At 37.2% G+C, this 24,117-nt stretch overlaps 2 protein-coding genes across 5 annotated transcripts; one reads left to right on the forward strand and one right to left on the reverse strand.

Moving 5' to 3' along the window:
* Positions 1-298: 298 nt before the first annotated feature.
* yipf2 (Yip1 domain family, member 2) lies at positions 299-7,407 on the forward strand. The gene is made up of 8 exons (XM_079864562.1): positions 299-369; positions 452-594; positions 704-784; positions 3,504-3,591; positions 3,723-3,839; positions 4,113-4,279; positions 4,360-4,542; positions 5,391-7,407. The coding sequence occupies exons 1-8, from the start codon at positions 339-341 to the stop codon at positions 5,493-5,495; spliced, it is 915 nt and encodes a 304-aa protein (XP_079720688.1). The 5' UTR covers positions 299-338; the 3' UTR covers positions 5,496-7,407.
* On the reverse strand, positions 7,054-21,363 carry carm1 (coactivator-associated arginine methyltransferase 1). Of its 4 annotated transcripts, none has more exons than XM_079864330.1 (16): positions 21,110-21,360; positions 18,632-18,757; positions 18,329-18,435; positions 18,013-18,117; positions 16,127-16,237; positions 15,226-15,403; positions 14,422-14,512; positions 14,135-14,216; positions 13,084-13,169; positions 12,868-12,957; positions 12,550-12,687; positions 12,375-12,464; positions 12,183-12,295; positions 11,979-12,059; positions 10,790-10,858; positions 7,054-8,777 (listed from the first exon to the last, which is right to left on the reverse strand). In XM_079864330.1, exons 1-16 carry the CDS (start codon positions 21,270-21,272, stop codon positions 8,638-8,640), a joined length of 1,770 nt encoding a protein of 589 aa, XP_079720456.1. In that variant the 5' UTR covers positions 21,273-21,360; the 3' UTR covers positions 7,054-8,637. The 4 variants fall into 4 exon arrangements, with proteins under 4 accessions (XP_079720456.1, XP_079720455.1, XP_079720454.1 ...); XM_079864329.1 differs by having other exon boundaries at positions 11,961-12,059; XM_079864328.1 differs by having other exon boundaries at positions 11,979-12,295; positions 21,110-21,363.
* Between the last annotated feature and the right edge of the window lie 2,754 nt (positions 21,364-24,117).

A 24,117-nucleotide genomic window follows, 5' to 3' on the forward strand; every position in this document is an offset into this window, starting at 1 on the left:
GGTATCAAATCTATTCTGACTTCAATCGAATCGGTCAATGATTTCTTTAAATATCAGTTGACCAAAGTAACTTATACTGTTAAATAGCTTCCGGGCTGACGGAACAATTTTTTTTTTACCTGCTAGCTTGAAACAATCTAAATAGTTGAAGTTGCCAGAAGGAGTCAGCGTTGGCATACTGCAGGATTAACGTTACCATATTGTAGCAGCCAGGTGAGTGAATTAGTGTAAATCTGATCTGATTTTAGTACTGACGGCTGTCGAATGATTTTGTTATGTTTATTCTCTTTTCCCCCTCGCAGATATTATTCTAATGAGAACTCCCTAAATCTCCAGTCATGACTAGCCCAGATGATTTAAAGTTTCAGGGTAAGTTAATCTGCCTCTGATATGTGCCACCTTGTTCTTGTCTCTGTCTCTCTGCTTTAATCTTCGTTCTGCTCGTTTCCAGAGTTTGATGAAGCCGCAGATCTCCTGTCTTCAAATCCTGGAGCCTCCACCCTCAGCATCTCCAGCCCAGCTGCTGCAGCCTCCTCTGAAGAGGTGAAAGTTGACCTGTCAGACGATGAAGACAACCAGCAAGAGAGTTCAGAGGTGAGCTGCAGAACAAAACGGCAAATAAGGGCACACAAGTAGCCGCTTGCTTCACATGCCTCTTAGTTAGGATCAATGGTATAAGCCAGTTTGTTCATTATTCCCACAGTTGCTTGGAGGTGAAAAACAAACTGGTGGTTTTTGGACGTTTGAATACTATCAGTCGTTCTTCAACGTAGATACATTGCAGGTACGTTGTTTTCTTACTTCTGGCTTTCTTTAAACCCTTGTATTATATTAAAAACATGGGTACGATCACTATATGTGGGTCCCTAACTGGATTCACTATGATTTACCAAAAATCACACTATGGGGTAAAAACAGTAAACCTTTAACATTAACCCCACATTACAAAAAAATAAAATAAACGTCTGATTTTAAAAATAAATAAAAAAATCCCACAAACTGTGTGTATATATATATATATATATATTAGCATTGTAAAATAGAAAAGGAATTAAGATTTTATTTGAAAATGTAGAAAAGGACTTAGTCTGTGCTAACAGTAGAAGTATGGCACTAGCAACGCCAAGATCATGGGTTCGATTCCCAGAAAAATGTATATGCATGAACTGATATGCCAAAAGTATGCCTTCAATGCAGTGCAAGTTTCTTCAGAGCATCTGCCAAATATGTGAATGTAAATATAAGGGGAGTTGAGAAACTGAAATAACAAAATACATCAAAAATCTGTTTTTTTTGTTTTGTTTTTTTGCTTGTGCACATTAACCCTTGTGCATCCTTGAGGACATTTTTGTCCTTTTCAGTTTTGTTTTTTGGATCACTTTGCCTGTGTTAATGCTAACTGCATAAAATTTGGCACAGGTGTGTATTTTTATTGGAATTTTACTATTTCATCACCATTTCCTTTAAAAAATCTATTTTGCACTAGTTACACAAAATACTTCCTCTCAGCGCCTTTTGGACAAAAATGTCCCCATTGAAACCCATTAAAACTGCATTTTTTAATCCCTGTGCCGTTTAACTATAAAATGATGCAATCTTTTTTAATAGGCTTTCATTCTGTTGGCAAGGCTTCAAAATTGACATTTTTACCATTTTTTATCAGATGGTGCCATTTTTTCAGGTTAGGCCTATAAAGCAAATACTCGCTTTATTCCTGTTTTCTGCTTCGGCATATTATAGAGCCAACTGGATAAATTATGCAACGATAATTGTGTGGGTTTGTTGGTATGGATGTCTAAGTGTGGTTTGTATGTGTGTAATAAAATAAAAAGTGTGTTTGTGTGCTTGTAATATTTGAGAGAGAAAAACTCAACTGCAAATCGAAAATCCAATCACTGTGTTCACCAGTGGAGTTTTGCTGGCATCCAATGGGGAAAGTCTGGTACTGCGCCCAAACAAAATCTTACTGAAAGCTCATTTTTTTAGATATCATCCTCAAATTCGGAACACAACCTGTTTAGATTTATGGCTTTGAATTTATATCAGTTTTAGAGTTCCAAATGTTTTATAAAATATATTTTTTATATAAAATATTGATTATAATGTTCATAAATATTTTTCATAAACTTAAACTTCTATAACATTTTTTTGGTTGCACTTTTTTCAATTTTTTCACTTCAACAACAATCTGCCAAGGGTCATCTTTAAAATGAGACCAAACTTAAGTATTTGCTCCCAAGCATAACATTTTTATGAGAGTTTTTTGACTTGGACATTTTTGTCCCTTTTGGACCTATGTGTAAGTTTTTGGTTTTTTTTAATGTTTACTGCATAAAATTTTGGCACAGGTGTCTATTTTTATTGTAATTTTACTATTTCACCCCCATTTCATTTGAAAAAAAAAAATGTTGCACTAGTTATACAAAATACTTGTATATATTTTATATAAAATATTAATTTTAATGTTCATAAATATTTTTCATAAACTTAAACTTCTATAAAAAAAATTTGGTTGCACATTTTTCACTTTTTTCACTTCAACAACAATCTGCAAAGGGTCTTCTTTAAAATGAGACCAAACTTAAGTTTTTGCTCCCAAGCATAACATTTTTATGAGAGTTTTTTGACATGGACATTTTTGTCCCTTTTGGACCTATGAGTAAGTTTTTGTTTTTTGTTACTGTTAACTGCATGAATTTTGAGCTATTATAGAGCCAACTGGATAAATTATGCAATGATAATTGTGTGGGTGTGTTGGTATGGATGTCAGAGTGTGGTTGGTATGTGTGTTATATAAAAAAAATGTGTTTGTGTGTTTGTAGTATTGATAGAGAAAAACTCAACTGCAAATAACAAAGCCAATCACTGTGTGACCAGAGGAGTTTTGCTGGGATCCAATGGGGAAAGTTTGGTACTGCGCCCAAACAAAATCTTACTGAAAGCTCATTTTTTGAGATATCAACCTCAAATTTGGAACACAACTTATTTAGATTTATGGCTTTGATTTTCTAGCCGTTTTAGAGTTCAACTTGTTTCATAAAATATATATTTTATATAAAATAATATTCATAAATAATTTTCATAAACTTAAACCTATATAACTTTTTTTTGGATTTACTTATAAAAAAAATTTAACTTCAGCAATAATCTGCCAAGGGTATTCTTTAAAATGATACCAAAGTTAAGTCTGTGCTCCCAAGCTTCAACTTTTTATGACCGTTTTTTGACATGGACATTTTTGTCCTCTTTGGACCTATGAGTAACTTTTTTAAATTGATGCACAAGGGTTAAACCACAAACATTCCAAATTAACCTGCAACATAATACAGTAGTACAATAGTACTATACATTTTAGTCTTGATATCTCATATCTTGATATTTTAAACAAAGGGAGATACTGGTTGCTTGGTCATTTACTTACTTAGAGTTACCACATTCAAGTGTGAACATCAACAACTCGGGTGCCCTAGTTATTTTATGTGCTGTTATCTTTATTATTGTAGGTGCTGGATAGGATAAAGGGCTCAGTTATGCCTTTACCAGGACGGAATTTCGTCAAACACCACATTAGAAGTAACCCTGACCTATATGGTAACGTACCATATTATTTTGAACCACTTTACAACACACCCAAACAATTTATTTTATATTTGAGTGTATTTTTGCTTTGCTGGATTCTCAGACAGTTGATTTTTTTTTTTGTTCCCCTTGCTCTCTGTCAGGTCCTTTCTGGATCTGTGTGACTCTAGTGTTCTCAGTGGCCATCAGTGGAAATCTCTCCACATTTCTGAGTGAGATAGGAAGCACAGATTATCACTACAGACCTGAATTCCACAGAGGTGAGAGGGCAGGAGGGATGGGAATTTGTAGAGAATGATTCTGCTTCTGATTTGACCTAACAATATACTTTACAAATATATTACACAAAAAGGTTAGAACTTGTTGTTAACATTTGTTTTTAATTCATATACATTAACTATATACTTATATGAACCTCCAATCAGATTTTAGGTTCAGTGAACCCACAACTAATTTGAGTCTTTTCAAGTCATGTAGCCGTTTTGTTTCTGTCATTCGCTTCTGAATATACTAAAGGTTTTGTTCTGTTTCAGTCTCGATTGCAGCAGTTACCGTGTTCCTCTATGCATGGCTGGTGCCTCTAGGAGTTTGGGGCTTCCTAACGTGGCGTCAAAGTGTTGAGAGACAGATCAGCGGTTACACGTTTTTAGAGACTGTGTGTGTCTACGGTTACTCTCTCTTCATTTATATCCCTACCTCGGTAAGTTTGAGATCATGTTCAAAAACACACGATCAAACTTCATCATGTTAGACCCAATAAGTCATGATCTCTGTTTTTAGATATTATGGACCATTCCCTTCAACTGGCTCCAGTGGCTGTTGATTGTTATTGCCATGGTGATCTCTGGCTCCGTGTTGGTCATGACATTCTGGCCGGCTGTTCGCGATGATACAAAACTAACGGCTTTCGCTACCATGGCAGTTATAGTGTCACTTCATGCTCTTCTGGCTGTCGGCTGCAAGGTGAGAGAAACTCATCAACTGAATATTCCAGGTCAAATACACCTTAAAAGTATTTAGCTATATCACAGAAAATATGTTTTTTGGTGCAACTACTGGTTATTCATTACCATAATTCCTGTTATCTACTTGTTGAAAGATTGGCTATTATTTTGCAGATTATTTGAAACAGTTTGATAGCACAGGGAATAAACATTTTAATATGCTTTGTGCTTTCTTTCAAGTCTGTTACTTTTTACAAATCAAAGGATTGAGATCATATTATTTTCTGTGATATTTGACAACAGATGCTGTTAATAGAAGGTCAAGTGATTTATAATCTGGCATACACTACTATTCAAAAGTTTGGGGTCAGTATTTTATTTTTTAAGAAATTAGTATAAATTCTTTTTAGCAAGGACCCATTAAATGGATCAAATGACAGTAAAGACATTTTAGATTTACATGAAAAAATGTTTCAAAATTGATATTAATAAGAAATATTTCTTGAGCATCAGATCAGCATATTAGAATGATTTCTGAAGGATCATGTGACACTTAAGACCAGATTAATGATGCTGAAAATTCAGCTTTGCATCACAGGAATACATTTCAATATAAAGATTTTGATCAAATAAATGTAGCCTTGGTGAGCATAAGAGTTCTTCTGTTAAAAACATTCAAATATATTACCGACCCCAAGCTTTTGAACGGTTGTGTATCCTTTGAGAATGACTGAAATACATAAAACACAAACTTCCCTTTCAATTGTACATGAAGTGTCATTTATGATTTCTTCTGGTACAGTTACACCATCCATTATGACAAACGCTCAGCTTTAGTATGTAATACATTTTCCTCTCTCGTTTTAGCTCTACTTTTTCCAAGTGGCAGTGTACACAGGACCATCACACTCCGGAGAACAGATTACCCCAGCCTCAAATCACACATCACTTACCTCGGGAAAACCTCAATGACCAACTGAACTCAAGGGTCTTTAGATTCAAAGGACATGGAAAATGCAATGAAGTATGAGTTCTTAGAAGTGCAAAGTGTTTCTAGTCTGTAACTAACCCAGCAGATAAAATAACCTCCCTCAGATCACAAGTAAAATGATTTACTGATGACTTTAGTTTGTACTATTTTTCTTGAATACATGTAGTGACCTGCCTGATATTATTTTCCTTGAGTGTTATGGTCACTTATCAATTTTTGTGTTTCTTTTATTCAAGATGAAGTAATTTAAAAGTGATCATGCATTACTGTGAACTGATTTGAGGTTTGCCTTATAACCCCTGACTGCTTTCTTTCCTTTCAAGGCTACTTTATTTTTTCTGTAAATTGAGAGAGGAAACACATGTATTAAGTATTTAATTTTGCTTTCCTGGGCAGTTTTCGGTTTGATGACACTGTGGAATAAAATAATTTTTGTCAGGGTGGACCTTTTCTTGAGCTTGTTTGGTATGCATGGATGTTCAAGCAGAATATCCATTACTCTCTGTCATTAACTCACCTCATGACATTCCAAACACATATGACTTTTGTTTTTCTGTGGAACATAGATCATATTTTGAAGAATGTTGGTAACCAAACCGTTTTGGTGCCCATTTACTTACATTGTATGAAAAAAACCCCCAAAAAAACCAACACATTTCTCAAGATATATTTTATGATCCACAGAAGAAACTTGTAGTTTTGGAATGACAAAAGGCAGAACTATCCTTTTCAGAAAGAAGATTCGCCCAGAAATAGTTCAGATCATTCCCAAGCCCTCATGTTGCTCCAAACCCGTATGACTTTCTTTTTTCCAACAAACTAATCCAATCTACTCTTTTTCATACAACAAATATGGACAGAAACCAATGGCTGACGAGCAGAAAGGGCATAAAAGCACCTTAAAATCAGTATTCTGAAAAAAATACAATAGCTTTGTGTGATAGACAAATCCATGTAGTTTTAATTATATAGAAAAGAGCAGCTTAAACAGGCTGCAAAATTTTTTTTTTTTTTGCGTTTCATGAAAGACAAAGCTAGAAAGTCATAAGTGTTGAACAACATGATATTAACACTTTACAATAATGCTTTGTGTGTTAATACAACAGCTAGCATGAACTAACAATTAACTCTTTTGAAGCTTTTATCTTGGTTAATATTAATTTCTACATATATTTTATACAACATTTCAAGTTGTAAGCTATAAATTAACAATATATTACCACAAACAAATGAATTGACAATGAACAATAGTATATGTATAAACTAACATTAACCTTGATTAATAAATACTGTAAAAATTGTTAGTTCATAATATCAAATTTATATTAACAAACTGAACATCAATGTAAAATGTACTGAATTTATTTCATTTTTAATCTGTTTAAGATCTTCTTCACTGGAAAGCAGAAAATGAATCTTTAGCCATCTACAACCTATCCAGATCACGTGATTCCTCAAACCATCAAGTCTGATTTTATACTTTTTTTTTTGCACACTCATCCATAAAACATAACAAATGCTACTGTAAGCAGCCACACGTAGGGACTTCTCCATCAACATTTAATTTGCTCCTTTTTTTGTCTGTTGCTTTTTTTTGTGAAAGAAAACTGAAACAAAACGTTAATTCTACAAACTAACAGACATGGTTGTTTTCATCTCATGAAAGTTGCTATTTCAAACCAAATGAACAGAAAAAAAAATTGACTGGAAGCGGTGCATACGACTTCAAAGTCTTCGATGGGGTTTTCGTCATATCCCCGGTGTGGGAGGGGAAGGAGGGAGAGAGAGAGGAGGAAATGAGGAGGAAAGTTATAGCTAGTCGGGCGTCACTTGATCTCCTCCTTTCCTCAACGAGTCTCACAACACACAGAAAGTGACAAAATAAAGGTTCAAGGGATGTAAACTAGGATACTGCCATTCCAAACAGTTGTCCTGCTGCAGCGGTCAGTGTGTGTCCACGGACCTCACGGTTTATATCATTTATCCTTCTGTCTTCTTCCCCCAGTTGCCGACTGTCCGTCCCAGCACTCCGCCGTCCTCCTTGGCTGGTAGTGGAGGGTTTGTTGCTGGTCTTTTTATTCCTGAAACCTTTTATGTCCTTAAAATTGACTGAGAATGAATCTGTCAATTTATAAGTCAGATTTGCTTCGTGTTGGAGTCGGGGGGCGACAGAAGCGGTCTCGATAAAACCACGCTCAGAATTCACCTCAGGGAACACCAAGCAAAATACATAAATCTGGGACTGCACTACGTTAAAACAGTCAGAAATGGAATGAAAAGTAAGACGATCTCTATCTACGCTATGTTTGTCTACAGGCAGGATCCAGCGGTACTGTGCTAGTAGTCGTAATGAACTCTGCGAGCCTACAGCACGTGTCCATCTCTTCAGGTGAGCGATGAAAGGTTGTGAACATTTTAGGTGAGTCGAGGTGGCTGTCAGAAGCCCATGCAGAGAGAGTCGAGATGTGATGGCCAGTCGATGGAAATGTAAAAAAGCCAACAGTGAAGAGTAGGTTCAACGTAGCTGGGCTTGTCAGGAACAGTAGCAAGATCCTGTAATAGATCTCCAATTCATATCAATAGTCAGTCGATGATGGCGTATGTGCGGCTAAAAAAAAAGTGGGAGTTCATGAAGGAAGGGGGAACATGTGCAGATTTGTAAAGCATTTATATATTTTAAAAAAAAACGTGTCCCGGCGACAGCGTTTCTCAGACCGAGTCCTTTCTGTTGAGTCTTGAGTCTCTGGTTTGTGCTTTTTCAGCATGCTTACAGACAAGTGCTGCCTCCTAGTGGCTGGTGTGGAGCAGGCGCTGCGTGCGGCTGGGGAGGGGAAGAGTAACAATGACACACCTCAGACGTGTTGAACTGGCCGAATGCCTGCGCACAGGGTCGTGGGACGGATATGTAAGAATAAAACACCAGTGAGATAAAGAAAGAGTTTAGAATATATATATACGTATACATGTATATCTATATATAGAGATAGCGAGAGAGAAAGAGAGAGAATATAAAGTCATGGTCAGAAACTGGTGCACTGGTTTTGGTATTCTGAATTTGGCTGTGGTTGATCTTCAGGGGTGGGGGGTTGGGGGAATTGGACATGCAGAGGCCATCCCTTGGCCTTAGCTCCCGTAGTGCATGGTGTTGCTGGGGATGGCCATAGGAGATGCCATGGAGATAGCTGGGCCGCCCATGGTGAACTGGTTGGTAACGGGGTAATGAGGACTGCTGCTGCTGGGACCCTGCTGGGCAGTTGTGGCCCCTGAGAAGAGATAAAAGCAATTAGCAACATTGCATCCTTTGCATTTATGAACACTTGACATCCAAGATGTTAAAGTCCAAAGTCGGCTTGCTGTGATAGTCGGTGTTACCGGTGGGCGGCGAACAGACACTACAATTAAAAAACTGAACGTGTCTGCTTAATGCAGTGTGAGCCGAACGAGAGTCACAGCCCAGATCAGCGGCAGGAGATTTGATTTATCACGAGTGAGGAGCTGACTGACAAGATGATGGCAGAAGATTTGGTTTCAAAGAGAAATGTAAAAGCGCTTATTTGGCAATATTTTGGATTTAAACCCAATGCTAATAGGGAACCTGCAAAGGATTAGCTGTGTTTTTCATTAAGAATAATAATAATGAACCCATCATTTAAACAATTGCTGCAAACTATTTTGGTGCCAATTCAAAAAAAAGCGCAAGGACATACGGTGCGTGTCCACTGGGGCAGAGCGAGCGAGTGTTTTCAGTTCATTACAAGCGGCAACTTTCGTGTCTCTCTTGAAACCAACATGGAAGTGACAAACTGCAATTCATCGACAGGCCGCTAGAGACTGGATGCAAAAGAGAGTCAATCCCATGTTAATATGCCCAACTTTACAGCAGAAAAAATATGTTTACAGGCTGGTGCAAAAAGTGGTTTTGGTCTATACGACTAATTTTGACCTTTATGACAACTGTGAGGGGGGTGAATTTTTTTATAACTCTATCTGTTTAAATCATATTATTAAGTCTTAAAGTTTTGCATAAGGCCGTGGTCATAATTAAGGTGGATTGTCGCTGCTGTCACTACTAGCCGTTTGTTTGCTGTCTGTTAGCCGTCACGTCAACTCAGCTAATTCCAGCTGCTGGACTTTGCAACTCTGCCATGTTTGTGCTTTTTTCGGGATTATTAATTCATACAATTTAATTCACGGCACGCATTATACCTTCGTCCACGCCTTTGGATTCCGTCGTTGTCGAGCATCGAGAGAACAGCGCTGTTTTTCAGTTGTTTTCCTCTGTGAACATGCACTAATGGATGTCTGACAATTTTGTTGCTTTTTTAAAAAATTTTTAGATTTAAAAATATCTATAGATATAGAGGCTACACTCATTCTGCGGTACGGTTGCTCTCACGGAACAGACTATAAATGCTTATTTAACTTTTTAGTGTTAAATATAAAGTACCGTCAGATGAAATCCCGCAGGTGCTTCCTCCGTCCATAAATGCACATCCTTGAATGAGTGTGGATTTTGAGTGCATTTACTTGAACTCCTTTGGTAATATCTATGGTTTGACCCATTTGAGGGGCGGCCAAAATCAGAATTTAAAATGGACTGAATAAAGCTCTCTATGAACTATACTTTGGACTTAAGAGATCAAATCAAAGATCAATCACCACTAGGGATGTGCAAAACTACCTTTTTTACTAGTTAACTAATTATTTACGGTATTCCACACCCCACCCCCCCATTTCATGAGAAAAAAAAAAAAAATTCCAAAATGAAAGTTCTGTCATCATTCACTCATCAGTCATTCCAAACCCACACGACAAATGTTCATCTTTAGTCGAACACAAATGAAGATATTTGTAATATTCTTTCATCACCACAGGAGATCAGACCAATGAGGTTTCTTCTCAAGCATGAAACATCAACATCTCGCACATCAAGCGATGATCAATGTTTATATTTTAATAATAACACAAATTAAATCTGTTCATTATATAAAGCGTGTCATGTCTCTTTAGAAGACTTTGATTAAACCGCTCAATTCATATATAGATTACTTTTACAGTGTCTATGTAATTAACTGTGAAATTACATGGACTTTCAATGAATGGACAAAAATATCTTCATTTGTGTTCTGAAAATGAACAAGAGTCTTATTTTTTGTTTGACACAACATGGTGAGTAAATTACAGAATTATCCTTTCTGGGTGAACTATCACTTTAACCTGTAAAAGTGCAGGTCTTGTTTAACTCTGTGAGGACATTAAGAGAAGCGACACTCACCCTGGACGATTCCGGTGCTCATTATAGAGCCCATTCTGGAGTGAGTGTGGTTCACAATCCCCGTGTTCACTGATGGGGAAAAAGACAAGACACCTCTCTTCAATTTACACAAAAGGAAAACGTGATTAACAAGAAACATGTACACTTGACATGAAGCTGATGGAGACTAACTGTACTGTAGTATAGAAAATCTTAAACTTTAGTACTGTTGTGTAGAAAACCTTTCAACATCAATTTAATTCATTTGATTGTCCTGTAAAGGGTTTTTAGTAGAGATATATAATATAAGCATGTAATGCATAGCTTACATTGAAGGGGTCATATCATACATTTATTTTTTCTGCACCAAAGATGTTTTAATGGCCATATTCAACCCTCTCCCAACCTTTATTATACACTAAGCTATACATTACATAATAATCTTGTCTCAAATGATCAAGTTAAAGATCAAAATATGATCCTTCATAAAGTGGCCCCTTTAATACCACAATTTTATCTCAGCCTTTGGTTCATAAAGGGATAGTTCACCCAAAAATTAAAAATCTGTCATTTACTCACCCTCATATTGTTCCAAACCTGCATGAATTATTATCATCCTCAGAATATAGCTGAATATATTTAATATTCACTCATCATTTTTGTCCATCCACTAAGTTTTTGGGTGTGTGCAAAACGACTCCTGGAACCAGCTAATCAAGCTCTAACCAGGCATACTAGAAACTTCCAGGCAGGTGTGTTGAGGCAAGCTAAACTCTGCAGGACAGTGGCCCTCCATGAGCAGGTTTGGAGACCCCTGCTTTATATAATGAACAGATTTAATTTTTTTTCATTTTGCTTTTATTCATATTGAAACACTGATTGATCAACACGCTTAGAGCGCGTCAAATATGGTGAACACAGAAGCTCAAACTTGCGTGATGCGTGGGAACCAATGAGGTCTGAGCTTCTGGATTACTTTTACCATGTCTTTCTGTAGAGTGGATTTGATGATGAGAGAAGATTACAAATATCTTTATTTGTGTTTCAAAGATTAACTAAAGTTAAGGATTTGGAGAGACAGAATTTTCATTTTTGGGTGAATGGTCTCTTTAATTGAACCACACCAGAGAACATTTCACTCCACATGTGTGTGTATATGTGTGAGTGTTTGTGTGTGTGTAAATATCCATACGTGCATGCGTGTCTGTACCAAGGGGGATGAGATTGTTGTGGGAGACTGTTGTCCCACTGCCGCCGATGACAGTGCTGAGATCATAAGCTGTAGGCATCCCTGACAGAGACAGCAAAATTTGAGTGACATTACTCCAGTTATGCAAAAGCAGTTGGATGGGAGGAATTGTGGCCAACTGCTGTAAATGTGAAAAGAAGACAAGAATGATTGTGTAAGAGCTACCTGACACAGCCATGCCTTGGCTCATGCTATAGGTTCCCCCAGTGTTCCACATGTTCTCTGAGGGGGAGGAATAGTGTGACCCTGGAGGTGGGGTGGGTGTTGTGCCCGTGTACCTGCAGAACACAGCATAGCGTAAGCAACACACGTTTCAGACATCCTCTTATCGGTTTCCAAAGCGATGCGTCCTCTCACCGGAAGAAGGGGTTCTTGAGATCAAGTAGATTACTGGACTTGGAGCCTGTCTGGTCCACTTGAGCAACAATACTAATGTCATAGCTTTGTCTGTGAGGAAGTGGAAACAAATGAGGGAGTTAACCACCTAACGTTAACGACCTGAGGGTTAACACAAAGAATTGAGTGCGCTCACCTCTTGTTGGCGATTAAAAGTGCAGTGCCTGACATTGTGTCCCCTGCCTTGGCAAAGAGAGGTGACTGCAGCAGACAGCGCACCTGGTACCAGTGAGTGAGGGGTTCGGTGGGGGCCGTAGAGAGCCACACGGTCATCCTGTACAAAGAGAGACAGCACAAGTCACAACACTGGGATTACAAAACACACACACAAAAAAATCCCCCTCACATACAAATTTCTAAATCACAAACATGATCATTGAATTAATGATTTAATGGAAAGAGAGGTGACTCAAGTGTGAAATCACTGATTTGAAGAGAATGTTTCGGAACATACGCTGATCCAATGAATGCGACATCAAACCAAAAAGCCAGCCCATGTACAAGCCCTGAATGCATCATGTGGAATTTGAAGGGGATTTCTATCCTGGGAAGAGCAAGAAAAGAACATATTAAAACATTTGACCGGTCAACACGCTTCTTTTATACCATATTTTAAAATAAAAAGGCTGCATTTAAATGCAATAAAATTATGCATTTGGTGGACCCATACTTGTAAAGATCGTCTTCTTTAGCTTCTAAAAAGTTGACCGTATATTTCACTGATTTGGCCATAAGGATCCTGATATCAAAAGTGTCCTGAAAGAAATGAGAGAATAAATGAGAGGTGGCAAGACATCCCAATATAACACTCATTTTTGCATGCGGAGGACGAAGAAACGGGTCAAATCAAACAGGACGACATGCTGTGAGGCCTCTTGTCAAGGACTGAGCCACAGTAAATCAGACTCAGTCCTAGCTCAGAGGGCTCTCCCGCCACAGCCTGAACTCTGGAGGATACTACAACAGCGCCCCCTAGAGCCAGACCGCAGCAGGTCACTGTCCCAGCAGTGCAACACCATTACAGACACAACAAATGCCTGAACAGCTGACTATTGCTGGATATAAACATACGCACAGACTTTAAACTACAATTATCATGTATGGAAATCAGTGGACTGAAAACAGAGCACACAATCGACAAGTTAAATTGGCCTCTCAAGGGCACGAAAGTGGAAATAGCTCTGATGGATTTCAAAACACTGAGAAGCCTAGATGAAAATCAACAACTACAATTACATGCGTTCTTGTTCACAAAGACATGCTTCATAAACCTTCCTTGATGGATATAAATTTATTGCATACCCCCCCCTGACCACAGACAAACAGCGAGCTGTACTCCCATACATACTTCCCCGTGTCCTACATGAAACTACCATTGAAAACATTTTCCTAATCCATGAAGCATGGTGCCTTTCTCCATTTCCTAGAAACATCCTCACTGTTCTCATTTGGGCTCAAGTACGTAACTCAATCCTGTCCGTATTTACCCTCAAGCCCTCTATAGCCAGCAAGGAGACAAATCTCCAGTTACCTTCATACTTCATACACTATTTATCAGTATAATCTTTCCTCTGAAGGCACAAACACAAGCTAATGTGTTTTTATGATGGCTTTCTGCTTCATGAACTTTCCAAACCGTGGCTAACTCTAAAAAGCTAGCATGTACTTATGAATTAACTAGCATACACTCAATCTGCAAGTCATTCCCTCCCATTTCTCACCACAATAGGCTGTCTGAAGTATTCATCAACTGCAGCTCCTCTCAGCGCAGACAAATCCACCCCATGGAAAGATGGCTGGTACCTGAAAGACAGGAAATTTAAGTTTTTCAAGTATAAACAAAAGAAATCTTCCAGTTGTGTCTTAGTCATCTGCTACTATCTGTTTATTTACACTTTGAGACCATCATTTGACATCTGCTACATGCTTATTTACTCACATACGTAATACATTTTGTGTCTTAACTCCCTCCCCACCCAATGTCTTATCCTCCTTTTAGAAAGCTCACCAGAAATTGGCCTTCGTAAACTGCTCCATGTAAAGCTGCTCATCTGTGAAAGGAGCGAGGTGAACGTCTCCAATGGTTGGAAACATTTTGCCTGTATAGAGAACAGAGGTGTGATATGTACAAATATTGATGAAATAGTAGGGGGTCTAACGGTATATGCATTCATCCTGAAGATTTCCGGTAAGGGTCTTACGGTGCGGCATGTATGTGTATCAAACAAATACAGTGTTGTTTTAACCACTGCACATGCAGAAGTTCTCTGTGTTGGCAGTGTAATTTTAAAATGTTGAGTTTACCCCCAAAACGGGACAATATAGTTTATTTTCGATATACAGTGATGTTGCGAACACATCTGAAAAATAACGAAGGACACAGTGAGCTACTGCCAGTTAAGTGCACGATACAAGTGGTCTTAAACATGAGACGTACTTTATATTAAGCGCTTCAAACTAAATCATAAACCTGCGTGGTTTGTCCTACTGTCAGATGTATGAGTTTAATGAGATTGAGATGCGTAGTCCTCAGTCCACAAATTGCATCTTACGGTTGTATACTTACTAGTAAATGTTTCAAATTAATGCAAGTATTTCCATTTTGCAAGCGAGTCTATGTTTAACTCAGCAGACTTTAATGAATGCTGGCGTACATATGTGTGTTCAGTAAACCACTGAATAATGATAAGAAAAAAGTGTTATTTTTCCACCCGTTGTACCGAAAGCATACCTAACCGTCATTGTGTACCGTTACACACCCTTAATCTTTTGTTGATTGGTTCTTTTTACTGAATAACCCTTTTTCTCTTACCGCTAGGCTTGAGGAATTTCTTGGCATGTAGATAGCTCTCCAGCATCCTTTCGTTGAACAACATGTAGCCCATGGGTTCAGAGATAATAATGTCCACCTGCTCGGGTAGGGACACTTCCTCCACTTTCCCAGGAATCACCACAACACGCTCTGACAACCTATTGCTGTTCACAAGAACCTGTGGACGCACAATTATCATCACAACTTAGAATGACTTTCAATAAGTCAAGGTCAAAGGCAATCTTATAAACTCCTAGGGTTCTAACTTCTATCGATATTGGCTTTGGCATGATACCACATTTTGGTATTAATACTAAATTATTTTTTTGTCATGCATTCCGATCCTTTTTCAGGAGGAGTAAAAATGACTCTATATTACTCAATACTTAATATATATAAAATAAATAAATAATAACAATATTAATTTCATTATACAACCATACTTATTTAGTACCAGTATACTACACAACTCAATTATCTGCATATTTATTAACGGTTAAACGTGATTTATTAATGATTCAATGTGATGTAAAACTTTGGGGTCAGTAAGAATTTTTGGAAAGAAATTAATAGCAACGATGCATTAAATAGATAAAATAATTAAATAAACAGTAAAGACATGTTACAAAATATTTTTCTTTAAAAAAAAAATCACTTGCTATTCATCAAAGAATCCTTAAATGTATCATGGTTTCCACAAAAATATTAATCAGGTATTTACTGGTTTCAACATTGATAAGAAATGCTTCTTGAGCAGCAAATCATCATATCAGAATGATTGATAAAGGATCATGATGTGATACTGAATACTGGAGTAATGATGCTGAAAATTCAGCTTTGTCAAGAGACTTCTTTTCGTAAACTTTTGAATGGTAGTGTTTGAGGAATCTGTATGTCATACCTCTGCATGTTGAGCCATGGTGCTGGCCTCCACAGCATAAACTTTACGGGCACCAGCCTGAGCTGCGAAAAATGATAGAATTCCAGAGCCACAACCTACATCCAGCACCACCTGAGACAGGGAGGACACAAGAGGGAGGAATGAGAACAAGAATCAATGCATTCAGATAATTATGCATTCAAAGAACATTCACAAAGGAATAACCTTTTTAGTGTTTTACTTAATTGTAATAAGTTAACTGTTCCAGTTTCAGATATTTAGGTCTGGATAACATTAAATCTAAAAGTCAAGGTCATAACAGCCAAAAATATTCAATAGCCAATTTTTTTTCCTTTTAAAAAAAAAAAAAAAAAAAAAAAAAAAAGAACAAGAAGTGCTACGGTAGGCTCAGAGAAAGCAGTTCTGAAACTACTCAACTCCATGCCAAGTCCTTTTAAAGTAGGAATTAATTTTTTTTGACAAAAATATCCTTTACGTTTCAGAATTCAGAAAATATCCTTGTTAGCTCAAAAACAGCTTTTATTGAAACCAAGCTCTTGTTCCTAATTTTGTCACATAGTGACATAAGAGTGTGACTAAAGACCGCCTCTGCAGAAGAAAATCAATGCCTACTTCTACATCACATCGTTGGCCCCATTCACAGGTACGTTAGTTAGATTAGAAGGAGAGAAGAGAGATACAGGATCACCAGACTAAAAATAACATCACCTTCCAAAGGATCCTAATACTAGGAAAGTGGTTATTTATTATGTGAATGTGACTGTCTCAGTAGAGCATTATTTGTTTGTTCGGAACATTTCACTGGATTCTTTAGTAAATCAGTCGCAATTTCAGTGCTGGCTTTGCAAACAGACTTTTACTGTAAGATATGAACCCAACAGAAATGCGACAAGTAACTAACTGTGTTAAATTCTAATGCCTGATCTGTGACAAGTGATTTCTAATTTTGTAACGATTAATGTACAGTCAGACGTTCTTTATTGTCTTAAAACCGCTTATTGCCGTTTATGCGTCAGTAAATTAAGCCAGTGACTAAACGATCAATTTCACATTGTTTCTCTTAGTAGCATGAAAACAATGTTTTTTTATTAATTGTGATTAAATTATATACAGAAAGTGATCAAAGAACGCACAATCACAGCGAAAGTTTATCAGTTACTGGTTCTGGACTCTCGCCAGAACTCCCGTTATAATCAATGACGCTGTCTACACTGCACAATGAATCTCTTACTGTATTCACATCGTGTTTACACTGTTAGTTATGATGAAAGCATTCGTGAGAGTGCAGAAATAGAGTTGCATGATGAGATCACTGCATTCACACGATCAACAGACTGTCTATCATCGGCTAATACTTGTTGCTGCAATCTTTCATGTGATGGAGTAGATCTAAATATAATGCTGTAATCAACACGTTTCACAATTAGTTAATCTTGACAGCTGTAATAGTAAAAACGTAGTAAAACGATTTTAAGAGAGTTCCACATGTAATATTTATTTCATATGTAAAGATGAAAATCGTAAGTGAGCATTTAAACTAAAGTCTCACCGCAGACACACCCCTTTCCAACAGGGTGGTCAAATCAGAAGTGCAAAAGTATAAAATGGACTTTTATTTTTAAATTATGACAATATTTGGTCTAAAAATCATATTAGGAGGGTGCCCATCTGATGACTCCAATGATATTCCTACCCTCCCTTGTACCACTCAAATCTCACTGCTGACATTAGGTATGCCAACTTTCCACAGGGATTGAAACATCAAGTCCTATTAGCTCTATCTATACACTAACATTATAACTGCACCTCAGGACACATTATATTTATAAAAAGAAAAAAGTTCATGACCCCTCCCTTTAACAGTACAAAGAGAGAAATAACAGTACTTTATCCTTGAAGTCTGTATGATTCTGGAGGATGGCTCGTTGATATGTTCCAGTTCGCACGTAATCCTGCATCATGTTTTGTTGCTGAGAGAGGTAGCCATAAAACTGAGAGAGAATAAAAATGAAAGACATTCAGAACATGTCACTTCTGTCGATGATGGACCATTAGAATACAAAAGAACATTAGAGATTAAATGGTAGTCTGGATTCCTGTTATAACTCATTTAAAATTATCTCTTAAGGTTTTAAGATGAGTAAGAACAGGTTCATCAAATGTCGCCTTTGCATATGCATGTCAATTTGTGGCAAAACAAACCTGAAAATACTGTACAGCTGAGGACTCCTCCGTCCTCTCACTGAAGACCGAACGTTCGCCCCTGTGTCCACGGCAATTCTTCAGGAGGTTATAGAATGACGAGAAATCTGGCAAACAAAACAACAGTGGACACATTAGGAGATTACATGCTTCATTGCACCATCTCTTTATTCAGGTTTGCCTATAATCATTTAAATGAGTTTGTACACTATGAGTGACTGCAGCTGTGCTTGTCTGAATGTCTCAGCGACCTGATAAATCACCGTAAAGGGTGATGCGCTTGTAAAACGAGGTGAACTTTACCTGCTGGAGATGCAAACTGCAGGAGGACACTGTTACAGCCCAGAGTAATGATGAAGGACTGCTTCCCAACACGACTGCATTCGGTCTCCCTTGATACTGAACACTTAAAGACACATGTCTCCTCATCTGTGGAGAAAAGCAATTACACGGATATTAATATTCATGTATGATAATCAATTTATACTAATTAATATAAAACAAACAGAAAGACCTGCCCAAAAAAGATCAATGTTTGATATTCATTGAAGAAAAACAGAATAAATGATTTGACAAATGATATTTAAGAGAGAGACAAATTCTTCATAAACAATTGTGTTCCATAGGGGGAAAAAAAAAAGACAGGTTAAAAGGTTTAGAACAACATGAAGGAGAGTAAATGACAGAATGTTTGCTTTTTGGGTGAACCATCGCTTTAAGATGGGTCAGTAGAAAGTTCAACAACAACAGCAACATTACTTTCAGCTTTATTTGAACTACACTAGCTCCTTAAAAGTTACTACTACAACCTAAACAAAAATGAAGCCAAGCAAACCAAATTAGTCCTGTTCAAAGACACCCTGGCCTTCTAATCACTGCAACAATAATCGGTAATACTAGGATAAGGGATTTTGTCATTTATTTCCCCAGCTGTTGTAAGATTAGGTCAGGCTGTCCATAGACAGATTAGGCTAGTATTCATTTATATAATTGAGTTTAAAACAAGTACAGTCTCTCTCTCTCTCTCTCCAGTCATTTAAGAAAATACCTCTAAAATACCTCAGGGCACGGAAGCCATGAAAATCTAAGCATTAGAACAGGAGTGGTTCTTGGCATCTACTGTTCATAACGAACATCCTAAAAGACTGTTTACAACAAGCTAAAGAGACAACAGGTGTACCACAGTGAAAGTGAAAGAAACAAAGTACTATAAAAACATGAATTAACAAGTCACAAGAGTGTGGAAGAGAGGAATTACTTCCTTAAAGTTGCACTCAACATGTTTTATTGGCTAAAAGTACAGTACAATAGATTGGACTGATGAATTTCACACAATTTGTTTTGTTTAAGCTTTGTAAAGCACTGGCTAAAAGTACAACACAAACACATTATTATCATTATTAACCCCGTTAATTGCACATTCACAACAACATGGACCATGTGACGTCAACATGGCAGCTAAGGGGGCGACCCGCTCCATGCATAATAAATGACTCGTATTCAACAATTATTCATCTCACACCAGTGTAAATCATTTTTATATTTCCACAAAATGTTAAAAAATGCAAAAAGAAAACCTTCAGCACATTACCATCTCTTTATACGCAACAATGAATGAATGAATGAATATTTAAGAGCGTACTATCTCACGTGTGTACGCATAAAACGCGCAAGATATCCCTCTATCATATGCATCTCTCTGAATAAACTTGGGCTTTCGACGAAAAAAAAAATGCTGAGGGTTGAATTTGGGGATTAGTGGCATGCATTTGGAGCTCGAAGAATCCAAACTTTTAAATAAGAAATCTATGAGCTGTGGGTCACGCATCTGTTTAAGTAAGACATTCATCTCATCCACGGGACATCGGCAGCATGAGGCTCCAAACAAAAGCCCTGAGACCTGAATGAACAGGCGGGACACTGGAGAAAAGGAGGCGGGGGACCCGCTATTGTTCCCCGCAGAACAAAGATGAATGGCCAAACGGTGCTGCCGTAAGAAACCTCCGCGTAATTTTACATTACTTTCGCAGTGTTTTCTGCACTTTGTGAAAGAGAACCCGGACTGTTTCATGGTCCAGTACAGTAAAAGTAGAGAGGTGGCGCAGAACTGCGCAATCAATCAAGTAAACTCACAGCATCCATTCAGCCCAGCATCCAACCAGGTTAAAACAATTCAAATAAACACATCAAATGTTTACATAAATAAAACCAACGCAAATCATAACCAACGAGGTTTCTGAAGCGTGATAGTATGACTCAAGGTTTAACTCAGACTGCGGCTAACTTTGTAGGCGCCAATCCACATTATCCAAATCTTTCCTTACTACCAGCTAATAATGTCTGGAAGAAAGCCTGAATGCCCAGGACATACATCTGGGGAAAAACCTCAAGCACAGGACATGCATTTATATTGTATACTGTAGAAACGCACTCAGTGCTGAATTCCTGAATCTCGTGCGTATTAGCTGGGTAGCTGCTAACTATAAGCAGCTTAACACAATACGAAGTGTTTACGGATGCTAACATGCTACGATCAACGTGGTTTGTGGCATGCATGTTACAACCGAAGCCCTGGCTCCAGCGACTTCACATGTTTTAGAGAGCATACACGGGCACGAGAGCCGCATCTGAGGTCACAACAACTCAAAAGCAGCCTGTCCCTGTGATCAGGGGTTGCAACACACGCACATGCCGCACGCACATCACTCTCATTAAGCTAAGCTAGGATACACCGCTCAGCTGAGGCCGGATGCAAAGAGTTTAAAGCCAGCATCTACTCACTGTTCGAGAGGCTTATGAGAGCCGCGTCCTGGTTGGTTTTGATCTCTAGTCGCAGAGGCTGCTGCTCTGAATGTCGCTGTATGTCTCCATTGGCGTCTCCGATGGAGAGGAGGCGCACGCCTGGGAACACGGACACCGCCATCTTCGATCTGGGGAGAGTCATACAGGCAGCTCGCAGCGGCTCAGATCTCCCCTGGAGGAGTCAATGGTCAAGATACTAGGCCTGACTTACTACTGCCTCCACATGGCCACATCTTTTTTTTTTTCTTTTTTTTTCAGCTGTAGTTCAATTTAAGACATTATATGGATTACTAAGAAAAAGAACAAAAAAGCAGGAGAGTATTATTATTAAACATGATACAGGAAATGTGTGGCATAAACCTGCTTTATTGTACAGTATGTGTAAATCTCTTTTAAAGTAGGACACCACAGGTGGATATGGTAACAAAAAACAAAACAAAAATATTAATCAGTACATAATAATAGTTTTGAATTACATGTTTTGTGAAATTTTATGTTTCAATATGCAAATGTGACTATGTAATTTGCATACCTTTCCACAGAAATCTGAACAGTGAATAAAGCCAGGATAAAAATACTTTTGTTAACATATTAGTGATAAATGTTTCTACAGAGGGGATTTTAGAAATCTTATTTTTTTAATCACACCAGAAATCAAAAGATTTGTCAGAAGCCAGAAAAACATCATGTTTTTAGGAATAAAATGCTATAAATCAGGAGGATATGTACAAACCCCTCTCTTCGTAATATAAAGTTTGTTGTATGTTTGCTACTGAATTGGAGATATACTGTTATAGGTTTTATTCATATTTTAAATTATCTTTTGTTTTTATATTTTCTTTTCATTTTAATTGTTACTATAATTTACTTTTTTTGTGTGTGTAATTTTGTGCTTATTTGTTTAAATATTTCTGTATAGATTTCTTTTTATTACAATTTTTATTCAATTCTAGTTACTTGTTTTAGTGCTTCAAATTCAAGGCAGCATCTCTATTATTCGTTTCATTTAGTCTAATATTTATATTTTGTCAGCTTTATTTCAATTAACCAATATTTGTAATTGTTTTATTATTAGTTAACAATGTTGTAAAAAAAAACCCTGTTGTAGTTGCTTTTAAAACCATAGAAAATTAAAATGTTGTTCAAACAGTTCAGACTCATTTTTATTCAATTTTTTGAACGACATTTTGATTCAGTTTATATATATATATATATATATATATATATATATATATATATATATATATATGTATGTATAGTATATAGTTAAGTATGTCTTAGTGCACACAAATCGAATGTTGTTCATTTAGGCACGATCACACTTAAAAGGCAAGACATACATGAGGTAAACAGACTGAAAAAGTTAACAACACAGGCCAGCAAAAAAACCCATGTACAAATGCCATTTGCATGAATGTCCAGTGGTTGACTGATAAAGACACAGTACAGATACATTTGCATGCAAGGCCAGAAAGTATATGCAAAAACAGGCCAGCTGATATGCTGCTCACAGTCAGTGGTGTTCAATTCATAGACTAAAGGTGCAACAGACAGACAGCACTCTTTCATGAGCAAATATCAGTAAAAAATAGAGATAAAAAAAAGATAATTCTCCACTTGAGTCTCTTGTGTAAACACTGTTTAACATTTATGAAACTTCAAAATGACGCAGAAACCATTACCCACCAGAAAATACATTTGACCAAAAAGTAGTACCTCACTCAGAAATTATTAAGAAAAGTGAATATATATCAGAAACAGCATCGATCTTTATCAAAAAAAAAGAACCTGAGATTCAAGACATCTCTCTCCTTCAATGATTAATACAATTACCTTACACAAGTTTCTTGGCAATAACTGCCCATGTATAAGCCTAATCGTATCAATGAACAAATAAAGAGATTCAGTATTTCATCATAGACCGAACACATTACAACAAGAAAGAATTTCTTTTTCTTTTCTTTTATGGCTGGCATTCAAATTGACTTGGCTACACAATAAGAAATGTATTGCATATTTTTACATACATGCCATCACTTCTCCAATGGACTGTTTGACCAACTGAGCACTTTAATTTCCTCCTGAAACCACCTACTAATGTAAGTTTTGCACTAGTATGTCCTTAATTAACAGTATACAAATTAACACTTTTAAACCACCCTTCAGGGGTTTTCTTCATAAATCACATTATTGAACGTGCAAGACTTCAAGTCACAATGTAGCTTACAAATTAAACAATTTAGTGTAATAGTGCTGATCCAGCTCTCAGCTCTGGGTAAAGGGGAACTGAGGGTAGTGTAGTGAAAGAGGAATGTTCAGTTTCTCCAGATTCTTCATGACTCCTTTAGAGGGAAGAGAGAGATAGACGTTCATATTCCTGCTTACATTCCGGTTAAACAGGAAATGTACAGAAAAAAAAAAAAAAAAAAGTAACACTGAGCTGATTGTTGGTACCTCAGAAGAGCGCACATGATTTGGGGGGTCGGAAAGGGTTGTCGCTGGATGGTACCCCCATGAGGAGAGGGTCCTTCTGGGCATTTTGCAAGCAGAAAGTCTTCAGATCTGCCGCAGCTTGAGAAACCTAGCAGGAAGGAAATATTAAATAAAATATAGACAGACAGAAACACCTTCTCCGTCAGTGGTTTTATTTTTATTATTCTCAACATTAATTCCAAAGACATCCAAACTACCTTCTGAATCTGATGAGAGAATGCCATCAAGCTGTCTTTCTACTTTGGACAGTCATATTCTGGGTTGTTTAACACTTTTTTGTTTACTAATTCCATATGTGTTCTTTCAAAGTTTGGATGCCTTCATCAATTACCATGCTGTATGAAATGTGCTAAATGCCTTGCCTTGAGCATTAATGCACAATGAAGAAAGTAATAAAAAATAAAGAAAAAACACTGAAGGAGAAGGTGTCCAAACTTTTGGTTGGTACTGGATATATGCATATATCCAGATAAAAGTGGTTTGTGGAGCAATAA

This window comes from Squalius cephalus (assembly GCF_949319135.1).
Source record: "Squalius cephalus genome assembly, chromosome: 1".
Taxonomy (NCBI): domain Eukaryota; kingdom Metazoa; phylum Chordata; class Actinopteri; order Cypriniformes; family Leuciscidae; genus Squalius; species Squalius cephalus.